Source organism: Hyperoodon ampullatus (genome assembly GCF_949752795.1).
Source record: "Hyperoodon ampullatus genome assembly, chromosome: 9".
NCBI lineage: Eukaryota > Metazoa > Chordata > Mammalia > Artiodactyla > Ziphiidae > Hyperoodon > Hyperoodon ampullatus.
The window spans coordinates 107822904-107845275 of NC_136922.1; the positions used below are offsets into that span (position 1 = coordinate 107822904).

The 22372-nt window shown below is 51.3% G+C and overlaps 1 protein-coding gene across 1 annotated transcript in view; it reads right to left on the minus strand.

Moving 5' to 3' along the window:
• The window catches only part of PTPRN2 (protein tyrosine phosphatase receptor type N2), a gene marked incomplete at both ends in the record, with an annotated part of 706645 nt that overhangs the window by 48875 nt on the left and 635398 nt on the right, over positions 1–22372 (minus strand). The window contains one exon of the mRNA XM_079711893.1: positions 12101–12248. Coding sequence (XP_079568019.1) covers positions 12101–12248 — 148 coding nt within the window. The remainder of the gene's footprint in view (positions 1–12100; positions 12249–22372) is intronic.

The window sequence follows — 22372 nt, forward strand, 5'->3', positions numbered from 1 at the left end:
AGGGCTTCTAGCTGATTCCAAAGGGTTCCCGAGGGTCTCCCAGGAGCCCCCCTCACTGCAAATATTCTCCACAAGCCCACTTCAGGCGTTGCTAATAGCAGCAATTGGGCTACGCCCAGTGTCTGAGAACCCATTACCCAGGGCAGGGCTGCTGGCCATCGCGACGGAGGGAACCAGGGAGAAGGGCCCGGAGCTTCAGAGGGCGCCGATCACACCCAGAGCAGAGTGGCCCCCTGGTCGCACTGAACAGGCCCAGGATTGGGGGGCTGCCGGGTCCCTCTCATCTCCACGGGGCCCTGCAAGCAACCAGGCTCAGTAAACAAGTGCCAGCTGGATTTTCTAGTCGGAAAATCAAGAAAACGTGTCCTCAGTTTGGGAGTCTCGGTGAGCTTGACCCCCGATGGTTAATGGGAAAAACTTTTGAGCAGGACGGAGCCTGAGCTTGCTGCGAGGACAGCTCACGGCATCCTGCATCCCTGCGGGCACCGGTCCAGCCACCTTCATCCCACAGGGCACTCTTTCCAAGATGCCACTGAGCCTGGGACAAGGGCTTCCAAAGCTCAGAGTTCTACCTTCCCATCACATATTTGATATTGCAGCAATGTGTTGATTTAAAAATTAACAGTGGGGCTTCCCTGGTGGCGCAGTGGTTGAGAGTCCGCCTGCCGATGCCAGGGACATGGGTTCGTGCCCCCGTCCGGGAAGGTCCCACATGCCGCGGAGCGGCTGGGCCCGTGAGCCGTGGCCGCTGAGCCTGCGCGTCTGGAGCCTGTGCTCCGCAACGGGAGAGGCCGCAACAGTGAGAGGCCCGCGTACCGCAAAAAAAAAAAAAAAAAAAAAAAAAAATTAACAGTGAATTTTTTTTTTTTTTTTTTTTAAGTGTGGGACCATCTTGAACCTCCCTCTGAAACACCGGGGCCATCCCAGAGGGGCCAGAGTCCGGCGGACGGTAGGCTGATGTAGCAGGGACGGTCCAGTGGACATTTCACTCGGCCGGGCAAGTGTCAACTATTTTGCGGTTCACTGTTCCTGTTCTGAGGGTGGCTGCTTGTATTCTTGGTGATGCACGGGGCAGACGAGGCTGCCTGGCAGGATTACTGAGTCACTCAAGGTCAACAAGCGGGTGGAGGTGAAGCCAGGGCGGGGCTCCTGAGCAAATAACCCCCTCTCTCTCCTCTGTGGATCAGCCGAATACCGTTCCTTTGTCTTCTCCATTATAAACACACAGCACAGAGCAAGAATGTTTACAACTGCAGCGCTTACATTTTAATTAAGAGCTGGGTGTGTCCTTCAAGATCTTGCTCTGAGACTTCACTCAGAAGCCAGGAAACAAGGCAATTCAGGTAGTGTCTTCCCGCTGTACCTGGCTCTATAACCGAGTTATTTTCCTCTCGTAAGATCCACAGTAGTAAATTTTATCAAGGAAGGAAGGAGAAGAACACATATTAAGAAGAAACTTGCTGAATTAACCCTCTGTGCCTGTTCCTTTTCTGAACCCCTGAAGAATTTATTGTGTACTGTTCCCGTGTTTAAGAACGGTGCTTTGAATGTCTGTAGCATTCTACCTGTCCTAATGTTTCACGTGTATTACCCTCCTTCTTCCTGGAACACTGTGCCATAGACAGAATAGAGTCCATTTTCCCATTTAGGTTGAAGAAACTAAGCCTCTAAAACATCAAGCAATTGACTTGGCAAAGACCGCAGAGCTAAGGGTCCAGGCTTGACCCAGCCTGGCCACCTGCTAGCCTGGTGATATTTGGGTAAATGATTCAATATCTTAAAGTGTCAGATTTGTCATCGAAAATGTAGGATAACGATATCTAACTCGCAGGCTTGTTGTGGTAAATGGCTTCTATAAAGTGCTCACATAGGCCTGGCAGAGAGCAAGGGATTTAGGAACAAGTTCAAGATTACAGAGGGACACACACCTCACTGACAAAAAGTCGGCTGAACTGGCAAAGCTCACTGTGGGGTATAGGATGAGTTGTCGGTAAATAAGGATGACTTTCATAAATGCCAACAGAAGGAGGAAGGTCTAGAATGGCTTCTTGATTATGACTAGGGCGAAGGAGCCTTGGAGAGAGGGAGGCTTTGGAGGACACTGTGGCTTAACCGTTCAGGCTCCTTTCTAGCCCGTGCCATGCGTAGCCCGTGCCCATGTTCGACCGGAACCCACCCGAGAAGAGGGTGCGGAGGCCTCCCCCGCCTGTGACATCATCTCCTAACATGGATCTTTAAGGACAGCGTTTCCTTAGCCTCCCCAATCGTGTCCCTCACACTGTCTGAGTGTACTGATATGTATATGAGTCAACAGTCTTCACTCCCCTAATAGACGAAGTCATCGATACTGCTGGCAGTAACACGACTTAGGCATCTGTAGAAGCCGTGAGATGACACTGGCACTTGCCGTGGGGATTTCTTCATCCGAGTGGTCTGTCAATATTCCCCTGGGGCCCTGCAGCTGTCTCAATTTTCTGTTAAGATTGAGATGAAACCGTTACACTGGCTGACGGCATTTTCTCTACTTGGAGGGTACGGCTGGTGCGAACATGCGGTGCGTCTGTGACAGGCCAGCACTCTGCCTCGAGGGCTCTGAGTCTTTCATGGAGACCCCACACACCGGGCTGTGCTCACACATGGCACCAGCGGCGCCTCTTCCTTCCTGAATTTCCTGGGTCCCCTGACGGGTCAGCAAACCGCAAACATCACCTGAACTTCTCCACCAGCTGTTGACGCCAGTCTCATGTTCCCAGCCAGTCACACCTGGAAACGTCTTCATTGACTTGGCCTTGTCGCAGCTGAGGCAAAGCCATAAATGTTGGTATCATGTCTGTTGCAGGACCCTGAGAAGCTAAGTGCACGACACGTTCCTCCACAGACCCGGGAACTGGAGGCTGACGGCGTGAGCGTGAAGCACTCTTGCTCGGAGGCGGTGAGTCCTCCTTGGAGTTTGGCTCACACTTCCTTCCACCAGCGCCGCTTCCTCAGGAAGTCCGGGAGCAAGGGCTCTGCTCTCATGAAGAGACGCACACCTCAAACCACAAGACCATCAAACGTTCTGTGCCTCCTTGGCTCAGTGCCGGGTAAACCGGGGCGTCTGGGGCCCAGGGTCAGCACACCTGCCGGCACCCACGGCGGCAAGGAGACAGGCTGGTTCCGTCCCCACCCAGGAAGCTGCCCCGCAGGTGGCGGCCCACGGCCAGAGGCTCACGGCTGGCTTCCCGGCTCCAAACACGCCCGAAGCAGGTCCCGGAGGCACACGCGTGGCCTGAAACGTGGTCTGAAGACTTCTTCTCGTGTCTCATTTCTTACTTTCACCAGCATCTCTGCAGATCTCTCAAAAAAGCAATCCCAGAATAGGATCGCCACCCAGCTCGGCGGGTGAGTGACCATATAGGTGGGCGACAGGGGCTGGAGCACAGCAGGAGCCCCTGTTCTAACCTTACTGCTCAGCATCTGCAAGGAAAATGTCCCTCTGGGCTCGGCCTCTGTGCCAAGCAGGAAGAGGCTCCAAAGGTTTCAGGTAGTGGCCTGGCACCACCCTGCCAACCTCTGAGCCGTCCAGGGGCGCCTGGTGTCGAAGGTTGAATTGTGTCCCCCCCAAAAAGATGTGTGGGTGCACTAGCCCCCAGGACCGCGGGATGTGGCCTTATTTGGAGATGGGTCTGTACAGAGGGGATGGTGTGACAACACGGTCATATGGGTGGGCCTCAGCCCATGCCTGGCGTCCTTATAAAAGGGGGAGTTTGGAATCAGACACAGGCAGAGGAAGGATGACATGTAGACACGAAGGCTGAGGACAGGGCCTGGGACAGACACCCCCTCGAAGCCCTGAGGGGCCAGCCTTGTCATATCCACCCTTGTCCTGGAGCCCGGCCTCCAGATGGTGAGGACACAGCTCTGTGGCCTGGACGCTCCTGCCCCTGGAGTCGAGGCTCCGTCTGGGCCTGGTTTTCTCACGATGCCCTGTCTGCCCTTTTCACGTGTCTAACGTCTTCCAGTTCCCCATGTCTTCAATGAGGAGGTTGACCGAGATGACCAGAAAGTTCCTAAACCAGCTAAAAAAAGTTAGCTTTCTATGAGAAAATTAGCCAATAGGCGTGAGGTGGCCCCTCATGAATCTGGGAGAGGGAAGGGAAGGGAGGGGGGGAGGGGGAGGGAGGAGGGAGGGGGGAGGGGAGGAGGGGGAGGGGGAGGAGGGGGAGGGTAGCTCTGCAGAGAGGTCCCAGCAGCCCCGGTGACTGCGTGGGAAGAGGCTCCGGGACCCAGCCCTGGGCCATGGTGGGCGGTGACACCAGGGCACCGTCCTCGTGCCTGGAAGGCAGGATGGCGTGCAGAACAGTGTGGAAATGTTTGCTGGCAGCACTTGTGTTGCACACACACAAGAACAACTCTGCATAATAAGAGCACAGGCACCAACCAAGCAAAACCGCACCATCTGCACTGTTCTACCCAGAGACCATCCATCAACGGACCTCAGCTACGCATCTTCTCTGAGCGAAGACCTGCATCCCCACTCCCCCCCGCCACCGTCCCCCCACCCCGCCGCTGAGCTGAGGACGGCCGGACACAGACGGTAAAGGGCGTGGCCTCGGAGGGCCCCTGTTGGGGGCAGTTCACACATGTTGAAACAAAGTGACAAAAGTCTATGTTCTATTGAGCACAATGTTGCCACCAGAAAGCAATCCTGGTCTCCATCTGTGCTGACCAAGGGTGGACAGCGGGTGGACACAGGTGTCACCTTCAGCTGACAGTCACAGCACCTGACGGGGACCCAGGCTAGTATTGCTACACGTCTAAACTGAACTCTAATAAGGAAAGAATTGCTCGGTTGATGGTAACCTTGAGAGAACAGTGGCCAAACCATCTTAAAGTTTTGAGTTGCCAAGGAAGAGAATGCTAGGCATTTAACACATAACCAGATGAGGGAATTTTGTTCCAGAGACTCCAAAAGGGCGCTGAGCCAAAGAGATGGGAAGCCCTAAAGGTCAGAGTTCTGATGACACGGTGGTAAATATCCGGAGTAAGAAAACGAGAAACAGACATCCAAAGAAACCAGGGTGGTCCGCAATGTAAAAGATCGCATACGAAAGACAGAAGTGATCTTTTACATTGCGGGAACGGAAGCGCGCACGTAAACCACGATCATCAGAAAGGCTGATGTCCCGAGTGGGATGGTGCAAAATACACAGGGGATAACAGGAGAGACTGTGCACCTGTGTTTGTTTAAACCGAATGAAGCCTCTGTCTGGTGTAGATGAAAGCATTTTGGTAGACAACAAACAGAAAATCTATTCAGTTACAGTTTCGCCGCGGCCATCTCTATCAGAGAATACCTTTGCAAACCAGCAAGGACAGAGAGGAGACAGCTAGGGGGTCGACAGATGCTGGGGGACGATGTTCACGGGCAGGTTCTGGTCTCCAGTCCCGTGACCAGAACAGGGTCTGCGAGTCCTCTGGGTGCAGCTGCAGCGGGTGCTGGCCACGTCCACAGCGTGTCCTCGAGATGCACAGTCTGGCCACGGCTGGTTTCGACCTCATTGTGTCCCTGGGCCTCTGGGTCTCGGGTGCGTGACCAGAAGGGGGGAGGTAGCGGGTCTGGGAACCAGGCAGTCAGCTTCCCAAGGACCAGGCCAGCCTCCTGACTGGAGAGCTTGTGAGAGTTTCGAGGGAGGGTGGCCGCCAGAAGAGGAGCTTATTAGGGTCCAGTCACGTCGGAAAACCAAGGGCTTGTTCTCAAGTTACAAAGGCTAGAGAGACACGAAGTCCAAAAGGCAGTTATGAACCTTGACTGCATCCTAGTTAACTAACTGCTGTAGATGACATAACTGGAATATTTGGAGCATTGGAAGATGGACTGGAATTAGCGGCTAATAGGGGATTACTGATTTTCTTAGTCACAACAGTGGGGTCGTAGTCATGTAGGAGAAGGTCTTTACTTTTAGGAGACACAGGCTAACGTATTTAGATGTCATGATGCCTAAACCCCACTTTGAAATAGTTCAGCCAGTAAAGAAATAAAACACACACACTGATCACACAAAAAAGGCAAAATACGGAGCGGCAGCCATGTGGACTCTAGCTGGTGGGAATATAGGCGATCGTCAAATTATCGTTTCAACCCGAGGATTTAAAACTTTTGCAATAAAAAGTGTGTGGGGGGAATTATGCCAAGCTGGCGACACTGCTTCTTTGCAAAGTGCCTCTGGACTGGCCGGCAAGGAATCCCCCGGGGTCAGGAGGGCAGGGGGTAAGCCACGTCGCCCCCTGACGCCCCGGCAAACCTCTGGCTCGAGGCTCTTGGGTGACGGAGTAAACGGGACATTGCACACCTGGCCTTTTGCACAGTCCACTGTGCAGGGATCTCCGGGGCTGCACGGGAGGGCGGCAGGCAAAGAGGGGCTCACGGAGCAGGCACTGGAACGTTCCTTCCTGGATCCGAGTCAGCCTGAGGGGGGCCTTGGTAGGCAGCGCCCTGTATTTATCCTGTTGAATGTGGCTCTGTCCATGACTCGAAGGCAGGTAAAACATGTTTATAAAATGTGCAGATGGCAAAAGGCTGAGGGTGACCGTGGTGACCAGGAGTCAAACTCCCCTTGACTTTGAACAAGGATTCGTTTATCAGCAGTGAATGCAGAGTCCAATTCTGTATAAGGATGGACAGCTCGGGGCTGTGCCCTGTGATGTGCCCATTGCACGATGAACGGAAACTGGAAACGTCCAGGTCAAGGAGGAAACACAGCCCGTCGCGGCCCTTCTGAAGGCTGTGATCGGCCTCTGGGTGCAGAAACCAGAGCGGGTCCAGAAGAGGGGCCCAGCCCCGGCTCCCGTCTCTGCAAGCAGCATCGGGATGGGACGGTGAGAAGCACAGACACCAGGTGACAGGAGGTTGGATGTCTTACACATCCAGTGGCCCAGCTTCAAGGAAAGGAGTGAAGAGAAGGCAGAAGCTGAACCTGAGTGGTGAATTGTGCAGACAGCGGCGCGGCCCCCAGCCCGCAAGCAGCCCCTGTGCCCTGGGAGGCTCCGGGCGGGGCGCTCCCACAGCCCAGGGACCCACCTCCAGAGGCTCCGCACGTGCACAGCCCCACGGGAAGGCCCGGGCGCTTCTGACACGTGGCCCCTGCCTCCTCCCCGTGTCCCTTAAAAGCTCTTCAGTCTCAGGCAGCCCAGCTTCTGCTGTGATGTAGCAAAGGAAAAGCCTTCACAGAATTTGCTGGATAGTTTCTTGTCGCCACCAACACACCTACAGCCTTCCCAAATCCAGAGGCAGTTACTCAGCTGGTTCTGAGGCCGAAAAAAGGGAGTGACAAAAAGACAGGCAAGTCAGCAACTTATCTGGACACAACTTTCTCGTGGAGCCGTTTTATGTGAGGGGAAGAAAATCCTGCTTGATTGTCGGATTTAGGAGAATTTCCCGCGACTGATGGCTAGAGGCTAAGCAGGTCACTCAGATGTGGCTAAACCAGAATAGTCACTGCGGGGATTCTGCTGGGAGCTGGGAAAAATATGTAAACCAAAGGTTTGTTTGGAAATAGATTGTTTTCTGTGTGTTTCAAGGGAAGCGATGCTTTGTCAAGTACCGTGGGCCTTGGATGTATATTAGACGTTTCTTCTGTGGAAGTTCGAAATCTGTGTTCATGTTCCTGACTCAAAAAGTCTCAGGTGAGTCCACAAAAGCACAAGGGGCGTGGTGTCCCGTCAGCACAGGGCACCCAGGCTCGAACTCCAACACCCTCATCTGTCCGACGGGGGAGAGTTGCAGGAGGGTTGGGGGGCAGGCCCGGGGCGCTCAGGGGCTGCACTCGATGTGCTCAGCCTGGCCGCTGACCTTTCTGTCACACGTGGCCGAAGCCTGGTGCCACCAGGTGATGTGGCTCTTGGGAAGAGCCAGGCCAGAGTCGCTCTGACCCTCACCCGGCCCGTGTGCCAGGCAAGGCTGGGGGCCGAGCTGTGAGCTGGGTCAGCAGCAACACCCTAGAAAGCTGGACTGCGAGAAACGGCATCACAAATCCCTCTGTCCATCTTCACGTACCTGTGTCTTCGGCTTTACATTCTCTGTGGCTTCATCTCTAAGTATTCCTGTGTCTCTATGTCTCTCTCTTGTTATTATAACTCAGAATCACAAACATTTTTCTGTTTAAGATGGCACACCAAAATAACATCGTATTCCTGTTTTTAATTTAAAAAACAGATGAGCGGAATATTGCATAATTCTTTTTAAAAAGGCAAAAAAAATAGAACTTAAAAATTAAATTCTTTAAACTTCTGAGCTATATAATTAGACCTAGCACAGGGCCAGCCAACACCTCATGAATGCTAGTTGACTTCTCCTTTGAAAGACAATCCACTTGTAGCTAGAATCTCCGGGCTGTCAGGGATGGGAAAGTCGCTAGCCCGGCCGCTCTTGAATTTCCCACCCAACTGCCAACTGGGACGTCTTCCAGCCTCAGCTGGAACGGCCCTCGTGTTGGGGGAGGTGGGGGGAGAGACGTTTCGGGGGCAGCAGATGAGCGAAGCCGTGGAGGGGTTGGTGGGAGGGGAGCCTGCACGCTGCCGGACTGGGCGGGGTCCACGTGGGTGGCCCGGGGGGCCGCCGACCAGGGAGCCAGGCAATAACTCCCCCCTCCCGGGTGGAGGACGGACATGAGGAGAAGCGGGGCAGCGGCAGAGCTGGTTCAGGGAGGGAAGTGGAGGCAGGAAGGTGGGGTCCAGCCAGGGGTAGGGGGGAGCAGAGTGGGCCGGCACCGTCGGATCCAGAAGTGAGGGGCCTCGCTGGAGGTGACGGGAGAGGATACGGCAAAAGGCGCAAATGCAGAGAGAGGTGGCCCCGGGGTTTCCATCCCGAGCCCTGAGCGAGGCTGAGTGACACAGGTGGGTGCTGCGGGGAGCACGGCGGGCACGCGACGCTGTCGTGAGCACCCCACTGTCCCCGCTGGGGCGTCGACGTCGGCTTTGGGGAGCAGAGGGCACGTGGAGGCCACCCTGTCAACACCCTACGCTCCGTCACGGACCGCTTCTGCGCCCTAAGGAGTGAACAGCCAGACAATACAAAGCAGGTCCCAGGAAGAGGCGGCGGTTCTCCCGGGTGGAGTTTGGCGAGACCAACAGGAGTTTAAGTGAGGCCATCGCCTGAGGGTCCTGCCTGGGAAGGGACGCCGGTGGAGATCTGATGACAGGATTTCCTCTAAAAGTTAAGGAGGCAGGTGTGGAGGACAAAGGCGGGGACGCACTTGCTGGGACTGGACCTGCATGTCTGGGGAGGCTCTATCTGCCCACTTGTCTCTGCAGGGTACTGGCCCCTAGTTCCTGCAGGACCCCGGACAGGCGAGAACCTAGGTCAGGCTCTGGGACGGCCATGCCGGTCAAGAACAGTGGCCTCTCTCTAACGCCCAGCGCCAGAGTCCAGCCAAGAAGGCGCTTCCTCTTCAGAGCCCTGGCTCTGGCCCACGTATGGCAGGCCCGAGGCTCTGGTCCAAGGGCTCCAGGGCCCTGGTCCCCGCGGGGCTGAAGCACCACCCCCAAAGCTGAAGACAGGACACCCTACGTGCCTGAGGTCCTGGCCTGTGGACCCATCGCTGACTCGGCACAGACAGAGCCCAGCGGCCGGCCGGGCTGCAGGGCGCCTGGACGGGAACGTGCCGTGTTGTGGTTGCCTCTGTGGAAGGGATGCTTTGAACTTGAGTATTTACCCTACAGGGCCTGACACCCGAGGAAGCCTCCAGGCCTGGGAGCACGCTGGACCCAGGCTGAGGGGCTGTTTGCCCCCAGCACCTCATTATCTAGGGTGTAGTTGGAACACCCCTGCACCCCCTCATCTGGATCCTCTCTGAGGACAGTGGCCAGGTTTGGTTGACTGGATGACCCAGTGTCTGGCAGCAGCTCTTGGCACAAGTAGGTGCTTAATAAATATGTGTCAGTTACTAAATAAAAAACTTATAAATCGCAACAGCTCCTATTTTTAGAGCTCTTTAGGGAAAAGGCCCTCAGACATTACAGAACTAGTCTGAACACTGACTAACAGTTAGAAAAAACTTACACCCAGAAGCAGTGTGTTAAGATTTTACAAAGGTGTGTAATTCCCAGGCTAGGGTCTAAAGCAGCACAGGAGTGTATCTTGGCTCTGGCTGTCCTGTGAGCAGGCATGGAGTCGCTGCCACTTACTACGAGATAGAACATCTGCTGCTGCGTCTCCCAGGCCGGGGGGCGGCGGGATGGGAGCCTGGCCGCGCCTTTGAGTGGTGCCAGGCTGGTCCCCCACTGGCTCCACAGGGCTGGGACGGGGCTTGTGACCCCAGGCACGCTTCCCTGCGAGGGGGCTGGTCCTGCCTGTGAGACCCAGTGTGGCTTTGCTGAGCCCTCGAAAAGTCAGCCCACAAAGTTCCTCCTGTCATGTGCGAGGTTTGCATGCATCTCTCTCGTCTTCCGTTACCAAGACACTCACTCGTGCAGTCGGCATTTACGTCAGACACTCTGGTCACAGACACTCCCCAAGTCCCCTCCCCCTGCAGGGGGATGTGTAGTAACCACAGCCCAGACCGGCCTGGAACCTGCTAGGACATGGGAGGCTGGTGTCTCTAGTGAAGTGACAGGAGGCGGGGAGCTGCAGGGGGGTGGGAAGACGCAGACTGGGCCCCCGCCCCTCCTTTAGTCCTCCGTGGGCCTCTGCACCTGTAGGTCACCTGTCACCTCACGCGGTGTGAGACTGCAGGGCTGGTACCTTCCTGTGTCCCCATCTCCTGGCAGTGACTCCTGGCGATGTTGGTGACACGCTGTCGGGCTGAAGGCTGCTGGGGCACCTGTGTCTGCTCGTGCTGTGCCCACAGCCTGCCCGGCCCACGTGACTGCCTGTCAACTCCTCACGGCCCTAACTGCTCAAGGACTACGGCGTGAGCCCAAGTACAGGGAGGACGAGGCTCCAGGGGCTCAGGAACGAACCTCAGATCCCAGAGCAACAGCACGTGCTGGCTGGAATCTGTATGTCCCACCGTGGTTCCAGGGCTCGGCCGCGAGGCCAAAAGGAAGAAACGGTTCTGTGTTTCGAGGCTGGTGTCGGGGGGAAGGCTCAAAGGGTGGTGGTCTCCCTGCCCTTTACATGAGGCGAATGGATGGACCCAGACTTCATCATACTAAGTGAAGTAACTCAAACAGAGAAAGACAAATGCCATATGATACCACTTACATGTGGAATCTAAAATATGACACAGATGAACTTATTTACAAAACAGAAACAGACCCACAGACATAGAAAACACACTTATGCTTACCAGAGGGGAAGGTAGGGGGATAAATTAGGAGCATGGGATTGACATGTACACACTGCCATATATAAAATAGATAACCAACAAGGACCTGCTGTATAGCACAGGGAACTCTACTCAATATTTTGCAGTAACCTATAAGGGAAAAGAATCTGAAAAAGAATATCTATCCATCATCTATCTATCTATCTATTTATCTATCTATCATCCATCCATCATCTATCACCTGTCTATCTATCATCTATCTATCATCTATCTATCTACCTATTATCTATCATCTATCTATATATCATCTATCTATCTACCTATTATCTATCATCTATCATCTATCTATAGATCATCTATCTATCTACCTATTATCTATCATCTATCTATCATCTATCTACCTATCATCTATCATCCATCTATCATCTCTCATCTATCTATCATCTATGTATCATCTATCTATGTATCTACCTATCTACTTATCTATCATCTATATGTCATCTATCTATCATCTATCTATCATCCATCTATCATCTCTCATCTATCTATCTATCATCTATCATCTATCTATCAATCTATTATCTATGTATCTATCTACCTACTTATCTATGTATCCATGTATAACTAAATCACTTTGCTATACATCTGAAACTAACATGACATTGTAAATCAACTCCACTTCAATAAAATAAAAAAAAAATCAAGTGAGGGGACGTTTCCTGGCAGAGAGAGCAGACGGGCAGGAGCGGAGGCGCTGCGGCCGCGCGAGCGCAGCGGGAAATCCCGGGGGGCGGGTGCAGCCCATCCCCACCGCCACCAGCCGCCCTCCCAGCCAGAGCCCCGGCGGTACGTACAGGTCAGCACTGCGGGGCAGCGGTTCTTGGGCACGTTCTCCTCCCTCTGGGCCTCGAGCGAGCTGTTGGGCTCGGCCTGGTAGGCACACAGGGCCTCCCACTCCTTCTCCAGGCGGTTCTTGTTCTTCAGGTGGTCCTCCATGTAGGCCTGCAACGGAGCGCGAGGGTCAGGAGCGCCAGCCGGGAGGGCGCGGGCCCCTGGCGGTGACGGGGACGCCGGGCGGCCCGTGGGGTGCAGCCCACAGCTCCCCTGCTGAGGGGGGGTAGGGCTGGCTCGGGGCCTGGTACAGGGCCGAGGACTAACCAGACGCAGGGCGTGCGGCAAAGGCTGCCCCGTGGTTTGGTGGTTGCTTCAAAGCGGGTCACGCTGCGTTTACCGCGGTGCCGAGGGGGGCGGTGAGAACACCCAGCGCCCGTGAAAACAGACGCACACACCGCAGACCAGGTCTGATGCGCCAGCCCCAAGGTGGGATGTGTGCCCAGCCAGGAGCGAGGTCACGGGATGGGCGCAGTCAGGGAGGCTTATGGCGCCGCACTTTGTGGGGAGAGGTTTCACACAGCGCAGGGGAGGGGCAGGCACGCGTGCAGGGTGTCCGGTGCGGCCGGGGACCGAGAGAGCCCGGGGCCCTGAACGTCTGGCTGGGGCATCCAGGCTCTCAAGTCAGGAGTAAGGGAGGTTTGGGAGCCGGGTCTGCGGGCCCTGCCTCTGTGCTTGGAAACGCGTACGGGAGGACCCTGCTCTCTGCATCAAAGAAGGGACGTGCTCAGATACACGAAGAAGCTACCGCAGTGCTACGCGGAGGAAGCGAGCTGGAGCTGGGTTACAAAACAGGGCCAACAGAAGCGTGTTTGTTAGTGACTTCAGCCTGAGAAAGCATCTCAGTAAGTCATGCTCTGCACGCAGTCTCATTTTCTTTTTCCCCATCTCAGAGAACCACTGGTTACCAACAGATACTATGTTGCAATAATTGTTTGAAATATTTTCAGTGAAAACTACGGAACACACTGTTTGAAAACTATTGTATGTATCCAAGCAAAATCGTGTCCAAGTGGTTTCTCTTGGACAGAAACGGAAACCACACCCTCCCAAGATCCCCCAGAGCCTGGGCCAGGCGCTCAGCCAGGGGTCCCGGTGGGGACAGCCAGGAGGGGTGGGGACCCTGCCCGGCACCATGGCTGCCGTTTAGTCCCCAGATGAGGGCTGACTATGTGCACAGGCCCCGGTGCAGGGAGGGAGCGCAGGTGTCACCAGCGGTGACGACAATCCTGCCACTCGCCACACATTCGAGGGCAGGGACCTCAGACGGGGCCTTCGCTAGGGCTGCCCCCGCTCCCGTTTCTGTTGGCACAGAAGTCATTTTTCTTGAAATTGGCTGGCTTTTCTGAACCCACCGGGGGTGATGCATTTAAGACACTGGGCTACTCTGATGTGCGCAGCGTCACGTGGCTGGCAGTGTTAAAAAACAAAAACAACAAACCAAGTATTTGACCCACAGCTGCTCTGATCTTAGTTTGTCGGGCACTCGTCTGTTGGCAGCGATACTAGGAGAACTGGATGGGGAAACCAAGGCCTCCAGAACGTTCCCTCCACAAAGACTCCCCAGCCAGTCCTGCCTACTCACCTTATTGACCTGTTCAGTCCAGAAATGACCGTGATTTTAAGGAAAAGCATTTCAAAGGACCCACCCGAGTGGCTTTATTGTGTCCAAAGGAAATAGCGGTCCCATCCTCTAATACCTTGCTTGTGGGTCTTCAAATATGCCCACACAGCAAAATGAAACACACACGTACACACGAGGTCAGGTCTCCAGCGGTCAAGCACCCCGATGTCTGGCCAAAGCTTACACCCGTTCCACATCACCCTGACCCTCCGTCAGGCCCCTCGTCCACTCACTCCAGCTGACCACCTGGCTCAGAGCATCCCCCCACTGCTCTTGGCCGCCCCGGCTCATCGGCGCCCACTCCAGGGGACAGAGAGGCATGAGAAAAGGAAAGAAACTCCACCAGACAGTCGTGCTGGGGTCCCACACTTCTCAGGGAAATGTTGACTACAGCGACTTGAACTGTTTTGTATTATTCACTCAACAAACACCGACTCTAATCCATGTTGGTCTGACCGGTGTGTGTATCAATGTACGTGAGCTGAACCAGAGCTCGGAAGCCGGGTGCCTGGTGGGCGATGTTCCAGGGGAGAAGTCACCCTTGGGACCGCCTGGCCCAGCAGCTGAGGGCCCCCCTGGCAGGTATGGCTCCAGGAGGGCCAGCGACGGGGCCCTGGGTGACGGTCACATATCCCTCAGCCCCCTGCTCCAGCCGCTTAGGGAACCAGCAGATGGTCTTTTATGCAGAAGACCGAGAACTGTGACCATGAACCCCTTTTCAGGGACAGATCGTGAACCTCAGAAGCTCACCCTCATCAGGAACAGAAACATCGCAGCAGCTCTAAGTCCCCGGCCACTGCCAGCCCCTGGTGCCCACACAGCTCACAGGTTTCTTTGGGTGTGGAAGAAGCAAACTTAAGGGCACCATCTAGAAAATGTAAACACAGACTGCTTTCTTTTGGGACAATCCTTATGGAATATCAGATACATATTTCTTGTACCAAAGTTACCCTAATAAGGATGACACTTAAGTTTGGGGAAATACCAACTAGCTTATTATCTAGCTTAAAATATGGTGTGTGCGGAGGTCCCCGGGAAGGAGGGGTAGTTCTGGGTAAAGTGTACAGTCGCAGTGCTTCTGTGGTTACTTTCCCCAAGACTCGTTAATGTACAGTCTTACAAACGGATGTAAAACTGTTCTTGGCAAAATGATCTGGGATCCTCACTTTGGAAAATACTGTTCACAAAATCCATCATAAATGAATATAATAAAATGTTTCAATAAAATGTGATGGATTCTAAAATGATAAACCTTGGCAGGTTTAATCAGGTCTCAAATGTTGTCTGCAAAAGGGGCATCGGATATTATCTTAATTCCTGTAAACTGCAGCTGTTTAACTTTTCACATTTATCTTAACTAAGTGAAATCATGCTGCAAGTTCACTTGAATTTCTAAATTTATGGCAAGAAGTATCAACTGGGACTCTAGTTTTCAAGCTCGAGTGACACAGGGAGGAAACTGTAGTTATGAACATTATTACTTTTTTCATTGAGAATTAACTCATCTAAAGATACACTTGATTATATTAAAACTGAGATAAATTTTTCATCCTCTCAGCATGTATTACTACAATAGTCTGTGTTTGCCCTGCTCTGGTCATTTCAATTCGACCTGCTCTTTGTTTTCCTATTAGTATTTTTACAAAACATCATTCACTGTATTAAATGGACATAATTCCCATCCACGTCTGAGGAGCTTTTGCTCTTTATGTTTGTGGATTAGATGTTTTTCTTCTGAGACATGAGAGTATGTTTCATGTTGTCTGTCAGGAAGCTAGGCCTTGGTAGTCAAATAACGTGTTTTACACAAATACAAAACCTGCCGCCATAACTCAATACTATGAGGCCCCTTCTCTTCAAGGATGTGAGAACAGGTGCAGGGATCCTCCCCAGACACCATCCCCTCCTGGAATAATTAGGTAAGTGAACATGACATTTAAACGCTATGTACGTTCTTCCCCCAGACTGTAGGTGTTCTAAAAGCTGACATTTAAAATACTTTCATTTAACATGTGTGTGTGTGTGTATGAGGGGGCGTGTGTGGTAGGAATGGGAGGAGGCCTTAGTTTAAAAAAAAAAAACAACTAACTTTTTATTCCATAAATAGCACATGTAGAAAATGAAGGAAAGCAGAATGAAAACAGATGCTGCTGATAACTTCTCCACCTGGAGCTAAACAGTAAGGCCTGTGATAAACTCCACCATTTCTGGTACATGTGTGAGATACTGCTTTTTTTTTTTTTCTGTTCTGACAACCGTTGCTTAAGCTTTGGACGACATCAATATTATAGAATTTTCTTATTTAAGTTGAGAAGATGCTGAGACGAGGGTCTTATAGACACAGAGCTGCTGGTGGCCTCCTACATCCTCTCTCACATCCCCTTTCTGGTTCCTTCACAGGCTGGCATTTCTGGTAACAATACCACCTGCTTCAAAAGCCACCAAGGGTGCCCAGATAGCATTGTCCTTTGTCCAGACTTCACTTTACTAATCTGCTACTCCGTCCCAATAAGAACACGTCCCACTGTTTGAACCCTCCCCCGTCACCACCATTCTGGACGCTTTCTCCCTGCTGGTTGTTCTGTCATGAATCTACCCAGAAGTGCAGGTCAGTACAGACGCATCCTCCTCCCTCACGCCCACCGCTGCCTTCTCTGATCTTGCTTTCCCACAACCCACCCCCCCGCCTCAGACACTAGTTTAAAAACTGCATTTCCGAGACATGGATCCCAGTCTGCTTTGTGGGCACCAGGGCCTCCCTCCTCTCATGAGATCACTTGTTCAGGGTGGGGCCCGTGCCGCATGCACGTAGCACACAGTCAATATGCGTTGAATGATTGAACATAGCCTGGAAAATTCTGTAAGAAATTTGTGTTCCAGATAAAAGTCATATATTGATGACTGGCATGCCAAAAAGTTTGCCACTGAATCTTCTGAAACTTGGAAGAACTGCCCCAAAAAGTACCAAAGGACTTCGGAATGTTCATTAAATATTTCCTGCTGCCTTCTTCCTTGCTGAGTTAGCCAACAAACAGCTTCACAATTCATGTCGAATGGGTGGTTCCCCGTCCTAACGTCCCAGTGACAGCCCCAAGGTCACGGCGGTCTCACAGATTTGGAGGAGCAGCCACAGGTCAGAAAGCTCTTCTCCCAGACTCTCTTCCTTTTTGGTCTTAACCATCCTCAGCGTCCAGGTCTGGCGCTTTCTCCCTGAGACGCTTCTGTAGACTCCTGTGCCCTCAACGAGTGGCCCTCACTGGGGACGTGCCATGCGCCGTCACTAGTGTAAGAAGCCTGTCTTCTCCATGGGTCGTGAGCTCCTGGGGGTTAGGGACCCGTCTTATACCAACATCATCAGCCTGCACAGAGGAAGCGCTGGGATACACAGAGCAGAGCACGATGAATCACCAGCACTGTGGGTGACTGTGGGTCAGCCAGATGAATGGGATCCCCTGCCACGTACATGCAGAAGACCTCTGTCAAGTGGAGTCGGGGCTCAGCACCAGTTGGTTCAATTTGAAGAGCTTATACAGATGAGTATATGTATGACAGCTACCCCGGTTCTTAAAGAACGTTCGGAAGTAAGTAAGTCTTTAATGTTGAAGAGTTACTCGCTACACTCAGCTAGATTTTGGGTGACAGGGGTGGGGATTCCAAAGGGTTCTTGGCTGGAAGGACACAGCGTTGTGTGTCCATCCTCCTGGAGTCTGTCAGGGGAATTCCACTCGAGCTAATTCCAGATGAGCCCTGAGCGCAAAGGTTTCTAAAACCTTCTTGAATTGTGATACTTTTCAAGGGCCTAGGTTTGATGCATTTGCATAAAGATAATCCCCATATCCCGAGGTTTCAGAATATGGGTTTTCCAAGTTTGTAGCCGAACCGGCTGACACTGACCTCGTGACCCCCGACCACACAACAGCATCATTTACAACAGGCTGAAGATGGACCTGCATTTCTTCTGAGTTTCTTGCTCCTTGAGGATGGCGTCAGCTTTCACAAGACCTATTTTATGAGCTATTGGCTCAGTCTAAGGTTTTCCTCTTTAATTTGCCTCTCATTTCTGACTTTATCCTTCCAGCTCCCCAGCTCACATCCCCTTTTCTAGCCCACACAATTAGACCGTTTGGGTAGGAAAATGACCAACAGTTTCTGGGCCAGGAGAACCATGTGCCACCTGATGACTTTCCAGGAAATGCTCTCGTGTGTTGAACAAACCACTGGCTTCCACGTTTAATGGAATCATTTTACACAGAATCCCAAACCTGTGGAACAAAAGTGTTACTGCCATTATAAGGTGGAGACTTGTGTCCACAATTTGTTATTATCGCTCAAATATATTCTGCACTGTTTTCTGATCAAATTGTCAGCATCTTCAGGTCAAGAAAGCAATTCCTAGGAATATGGAGCATAATAGAGTTTCGTTAATCACAGGAGCACTTTGTATCTTTGGGAGATTAATTCTACCCATCACTCACAGAGTCTTTGTGAATGCCTAAGGGAACTTTTCCAACAGGAAGGCAACTCTAATAAAACGGAGAAGGCATTCGGCCTGATTTTGAAAGACTTCTTAACGATGTGATAAACAAAAAGGTTTGGTCCCCACACAACGACTTTTTGGGCAAACCATCTAATCTCACTGACCCTTAATTTACATAAAACCGGGAATCATAGTACGTATTTCTAAGGTGGTTCTGACGCTTGACTGAGTTAATATATCATCTATACTTTGTAACTATAAAGTATGTACAGATGGAAGGGGTGGTGATTCTCATTAGAAAATCTCTTAATGTCTCTTCTATATTCTGTGACTACACAGTTCTGGGGACATTTACCATTATCTAATGAAATATGATATGTTAAGTCTCCACAAATAGCAGCCACCGACCACAGCTTGAGTGTAGAATTTGAGGGGCATCACCATGGACAGACGTTGTTGTCGGTGTGGTCAACCTTCCTGGATACTATTAAAGAGATGAGAAGCAATGCCACTAAGCACATAGTTCGTGGTTTCAACACTGCTTCTGATCCACAAGGGACAGTGGTCCTTCTAACAAACCCGCAGTTTCCTCACCGCGGGGATCAGGGCTGGTCCTGGAGCTCATCCCTTCTACGTGCTTCTCATCGCTGGTTTAAGAGGGAGGCATTTCCTGACCAGTCTCGAGGAGTCACTGGAAATGCCAGTTTAGGAGATGATGGACGTGAAGCTGAGCTGCTGATTTCTGGTGTGGAAAGAGCTCGTGATGCCGTGTGGGGCTCTGCCCTGGCACCTCGGATCATGTCGGGATCTGGACTGTTTCACAGGCACCATTTTACTAGCGTCAACATCAAGGATCAGTTTTCAGGGTCACAAGGAAAGAATCCCACTTACTAAAGTCTTCTATTTCACCACATGCAACAAGGGCTTCGGACCATGATTGCTCTAAGAACAGCTGAGGGCACCTGGCTCTGCGGCCCCCCTGGCCGCCTCCGTGCTGCAGGACAGGCGTGCTGCTGTCCGCCTCCGAATGCTGGGAGGATGGGTCTGGAGAGCTGTGCAAGTTCGTTTGAATCCAGCCCGCAGAGCTGGGATCCCGGCTGCCAAAGTGCCCAACCAAACCCACATGGAGTGGCCGCGAGAGCCCGGGTGGACAACACGGTTTTAGCTCTGTTAAAAGGCACAGAAATGATGTATTCTGGCATCTCTTACCGCTAGCAATGAGAGGGTGACATACTGGGAGGGGCAAGAGGACTTATTAAAGAGAATAATGAAAATAATCTTTTAACACAAAATACTAGAACTCATGAGGATGGTGGACCATTGCTGAAAACAAGCAAACTAAGATCCAGTTGGCACCATGTTGCATTGATCAATACAGATGGAAACCAGTAATGTCAGCATCAAACCGTGTCCACACAGATCTTTGGAGACTTCTATTGCTTTGTGAGTCTTCAGACATGAAACAAGTAGAAACTGTCCCAGTGAAAGTCCATTTCACAATGATGCTGCCAGAAACAAGCTTCTTCCTCTGAGGAGCAGGTGTAGGAAAGGAAGGTGGGTTTCTGGAAGATGCAATTATTATTAGGAAAGCGTTGTCTCTGTTCCCTTCTCTGTTTGGGTGCCTATTACAACAATCAAACCTTTTGTTAGAATAAGAATACAGCCATTTACGTTTCCTTTCCTCGTGAGGGGACCACATCAGGTAGAGTTAGATGAATGCTTTTAAAAGCAGCAGTAAGCTGCTTCTGCTGCCATCTGGGGAGATGATGACCTTTTTTCCTTTAAAAATAATCATTGCCACCCGTCTTCATTAATACATTAAAGGGAAATGTTTATGCTACATGTTTGAATGCCAAAAGTAAGACATTTAAATTCCAAGCAAAAAATATGAAAAGATGAAAGGAGAAATTAGATGGGGTTAATTGTCTGGGCTTAGCACATATGGACACAGAGACGCGGGAAGAGCAAACTGCTTGATGAAAAAGGTATTTTGGTTGTCTATAGATTGCTGCATCTGGCATATTTTAAATGTTATTTATTAATATTATGCATCAGGCAGGCTAAGATATTTGGAATTAGAAATTCAAAGTAGTCCGTTCAAGCTCAAGGAAGGACAGATATGGTTAAGTGATCAGAGGGTAGTTTTGCTGTTTCTTAGCTTAGGAAAGATTTGCTTGAAATCGAATCACAAACCATACAATTGTATTCAAAATACCATCTGACTGCAATAAAAATAACAAGTGAAGCTCCGCACCTGGTGACTCACCCTCTGTTCTCACACCTGCCCAACCTGCCCAAAGTCTCACCTGTCGTGGGGCTCCTGGTCTCATCGGATAGTTAGTTAAACACGCACCACTTTATCGCCTTCAAACGAGGAACTTAAGATGCAGAGCAGCTATGCACACATCATATTAAAAAAAAAAAAAGGAAAACACGCAGACCCAGACCAGGCCAGCTCAGTGCACGGTCCTGCGTTGGCAGCGTGGGGTCACTTGGGAAAAGTCAGCACTGTTTGGAATCCAAGCCTCTGGGTCATGTGTACTAAGCCTAAAGGAGTAGGAACGGGAGCAAAGGAATTAGAAAGAATAAATGAAAGACCATTCATGCGGTCTTTTCTCTTCTTATTACATTTTAGGTATCACCTCCGTGGAAATTTGTTTTTGAGGAGGAAACACTCCCACGTGAACTTGCAGTGGGCAATTGGCTTCCCTTGTCCTAGTGAATTGGGACGTGGTTAAAAACAGATGAAACTGACCAGCAGAAGCACCGGGCGTGGGCAGCAGAATTGGCTTCACTGATAAATGTGAATCAATGCTGTTTCTTCCAAATCCACCCTCCGAAAGCTCTGTTTCTCAAGCTGAGCTGTTCTGAAGACCGCATAGAACCTTTGCAGGCCCAGCGACCCCTGAAAACTGTTCTCACGCTGTCTCAGTGTGATTTAGAAACGTGCTCCCGTTCTTTGTGTGCTAACCAAGCAGCCTGTGCAGTGATAGAGATTTTAAATTGTTAAAATAGTAGAGAAAAGTTCCTATGCTTCCAAATGCAAAGCCTTTAAGAGAAAGTCCCCAACTTAACATTCATTTTAGGTGGAGACGGTGAGCAAGGAAAACCCCAGGACAGAGAAGCAGCATAGAAGGAGAAGCAGAATACGCTGCGTGGGTTTGGAGGCTGTGAACCGTGGCTATCTTGTTTTGTTTAAAATCCTTTTTCTAGTCGGAAAACAAAATACATGGAAGAGCTAAGAAAACAAACAAAAGCTTTAAAGCAGCGGTCTCCAACCTTTTTGGCACCAGGGACCAGTTTCATGGAAGACAATTTTTCCACGGATGGGGTTAGGGGCATAACATTTATTGTGCGCTTTATTTCTATTATTATTACATTGTAACATATAAGGAAGTAATTATACAACTCACCCTAATGCAGAATCAGTGGGGCCTTGAGCTTGTTTTCACTTGCCACTCACTGATAGGGTTCTGATATGAGTCTGCAAGCAATTGATTTATGATGGTCTCTGTGCAGTCAAACCTCTCTGCTAATGACGATCTGCATTTGCAGCCGCTCCCCAGCGCTAGTGTCACCACCTCAGCTCCATCTCAGATCACCAGGCACTGGATTCTCATAAGGAGCATGCAACCTCGATGCCTCGCATGCACAGTTCACAGTAGGGTTCGCGCTCCTATGAGAATCTAATGCTGCCGCTGATCTGACAGCAGGCGGAGCTCAGGCGGTAACGTGAGCGATGGGGAGCGGCTGTAAAGACAGATGGAGCTTCCCTCGCTTGCCCGCTGCTCACCTCCTGCTGCGCGGCCCCAGTCCCCGACAAGCCACGGACTGGTACTGATCTGTGGCCCACGGGTTGGGGACCCCTGCCTTAGAGAATACCACATGTTTTTACAAAGTACTGCTGGGACAGCTTCCCCGAGAACAAGTTCCTTGCTCCTGTGTGGCACTGAGACGGGGTGCGTGCACCCCACGTGCTTCTGGAAGCGTGAAGAGAAGGAAAAGGCAACTCCTCGCAAAGCAGTGAGTTAAGAGGACATGAAAACTAGTTAAATCTCTATTTTGTAGAGCTTAACTAATTGGAATCTTCAATGACTATATTTTTATTATAGTAATTTTGAGTTTTGGTATTCT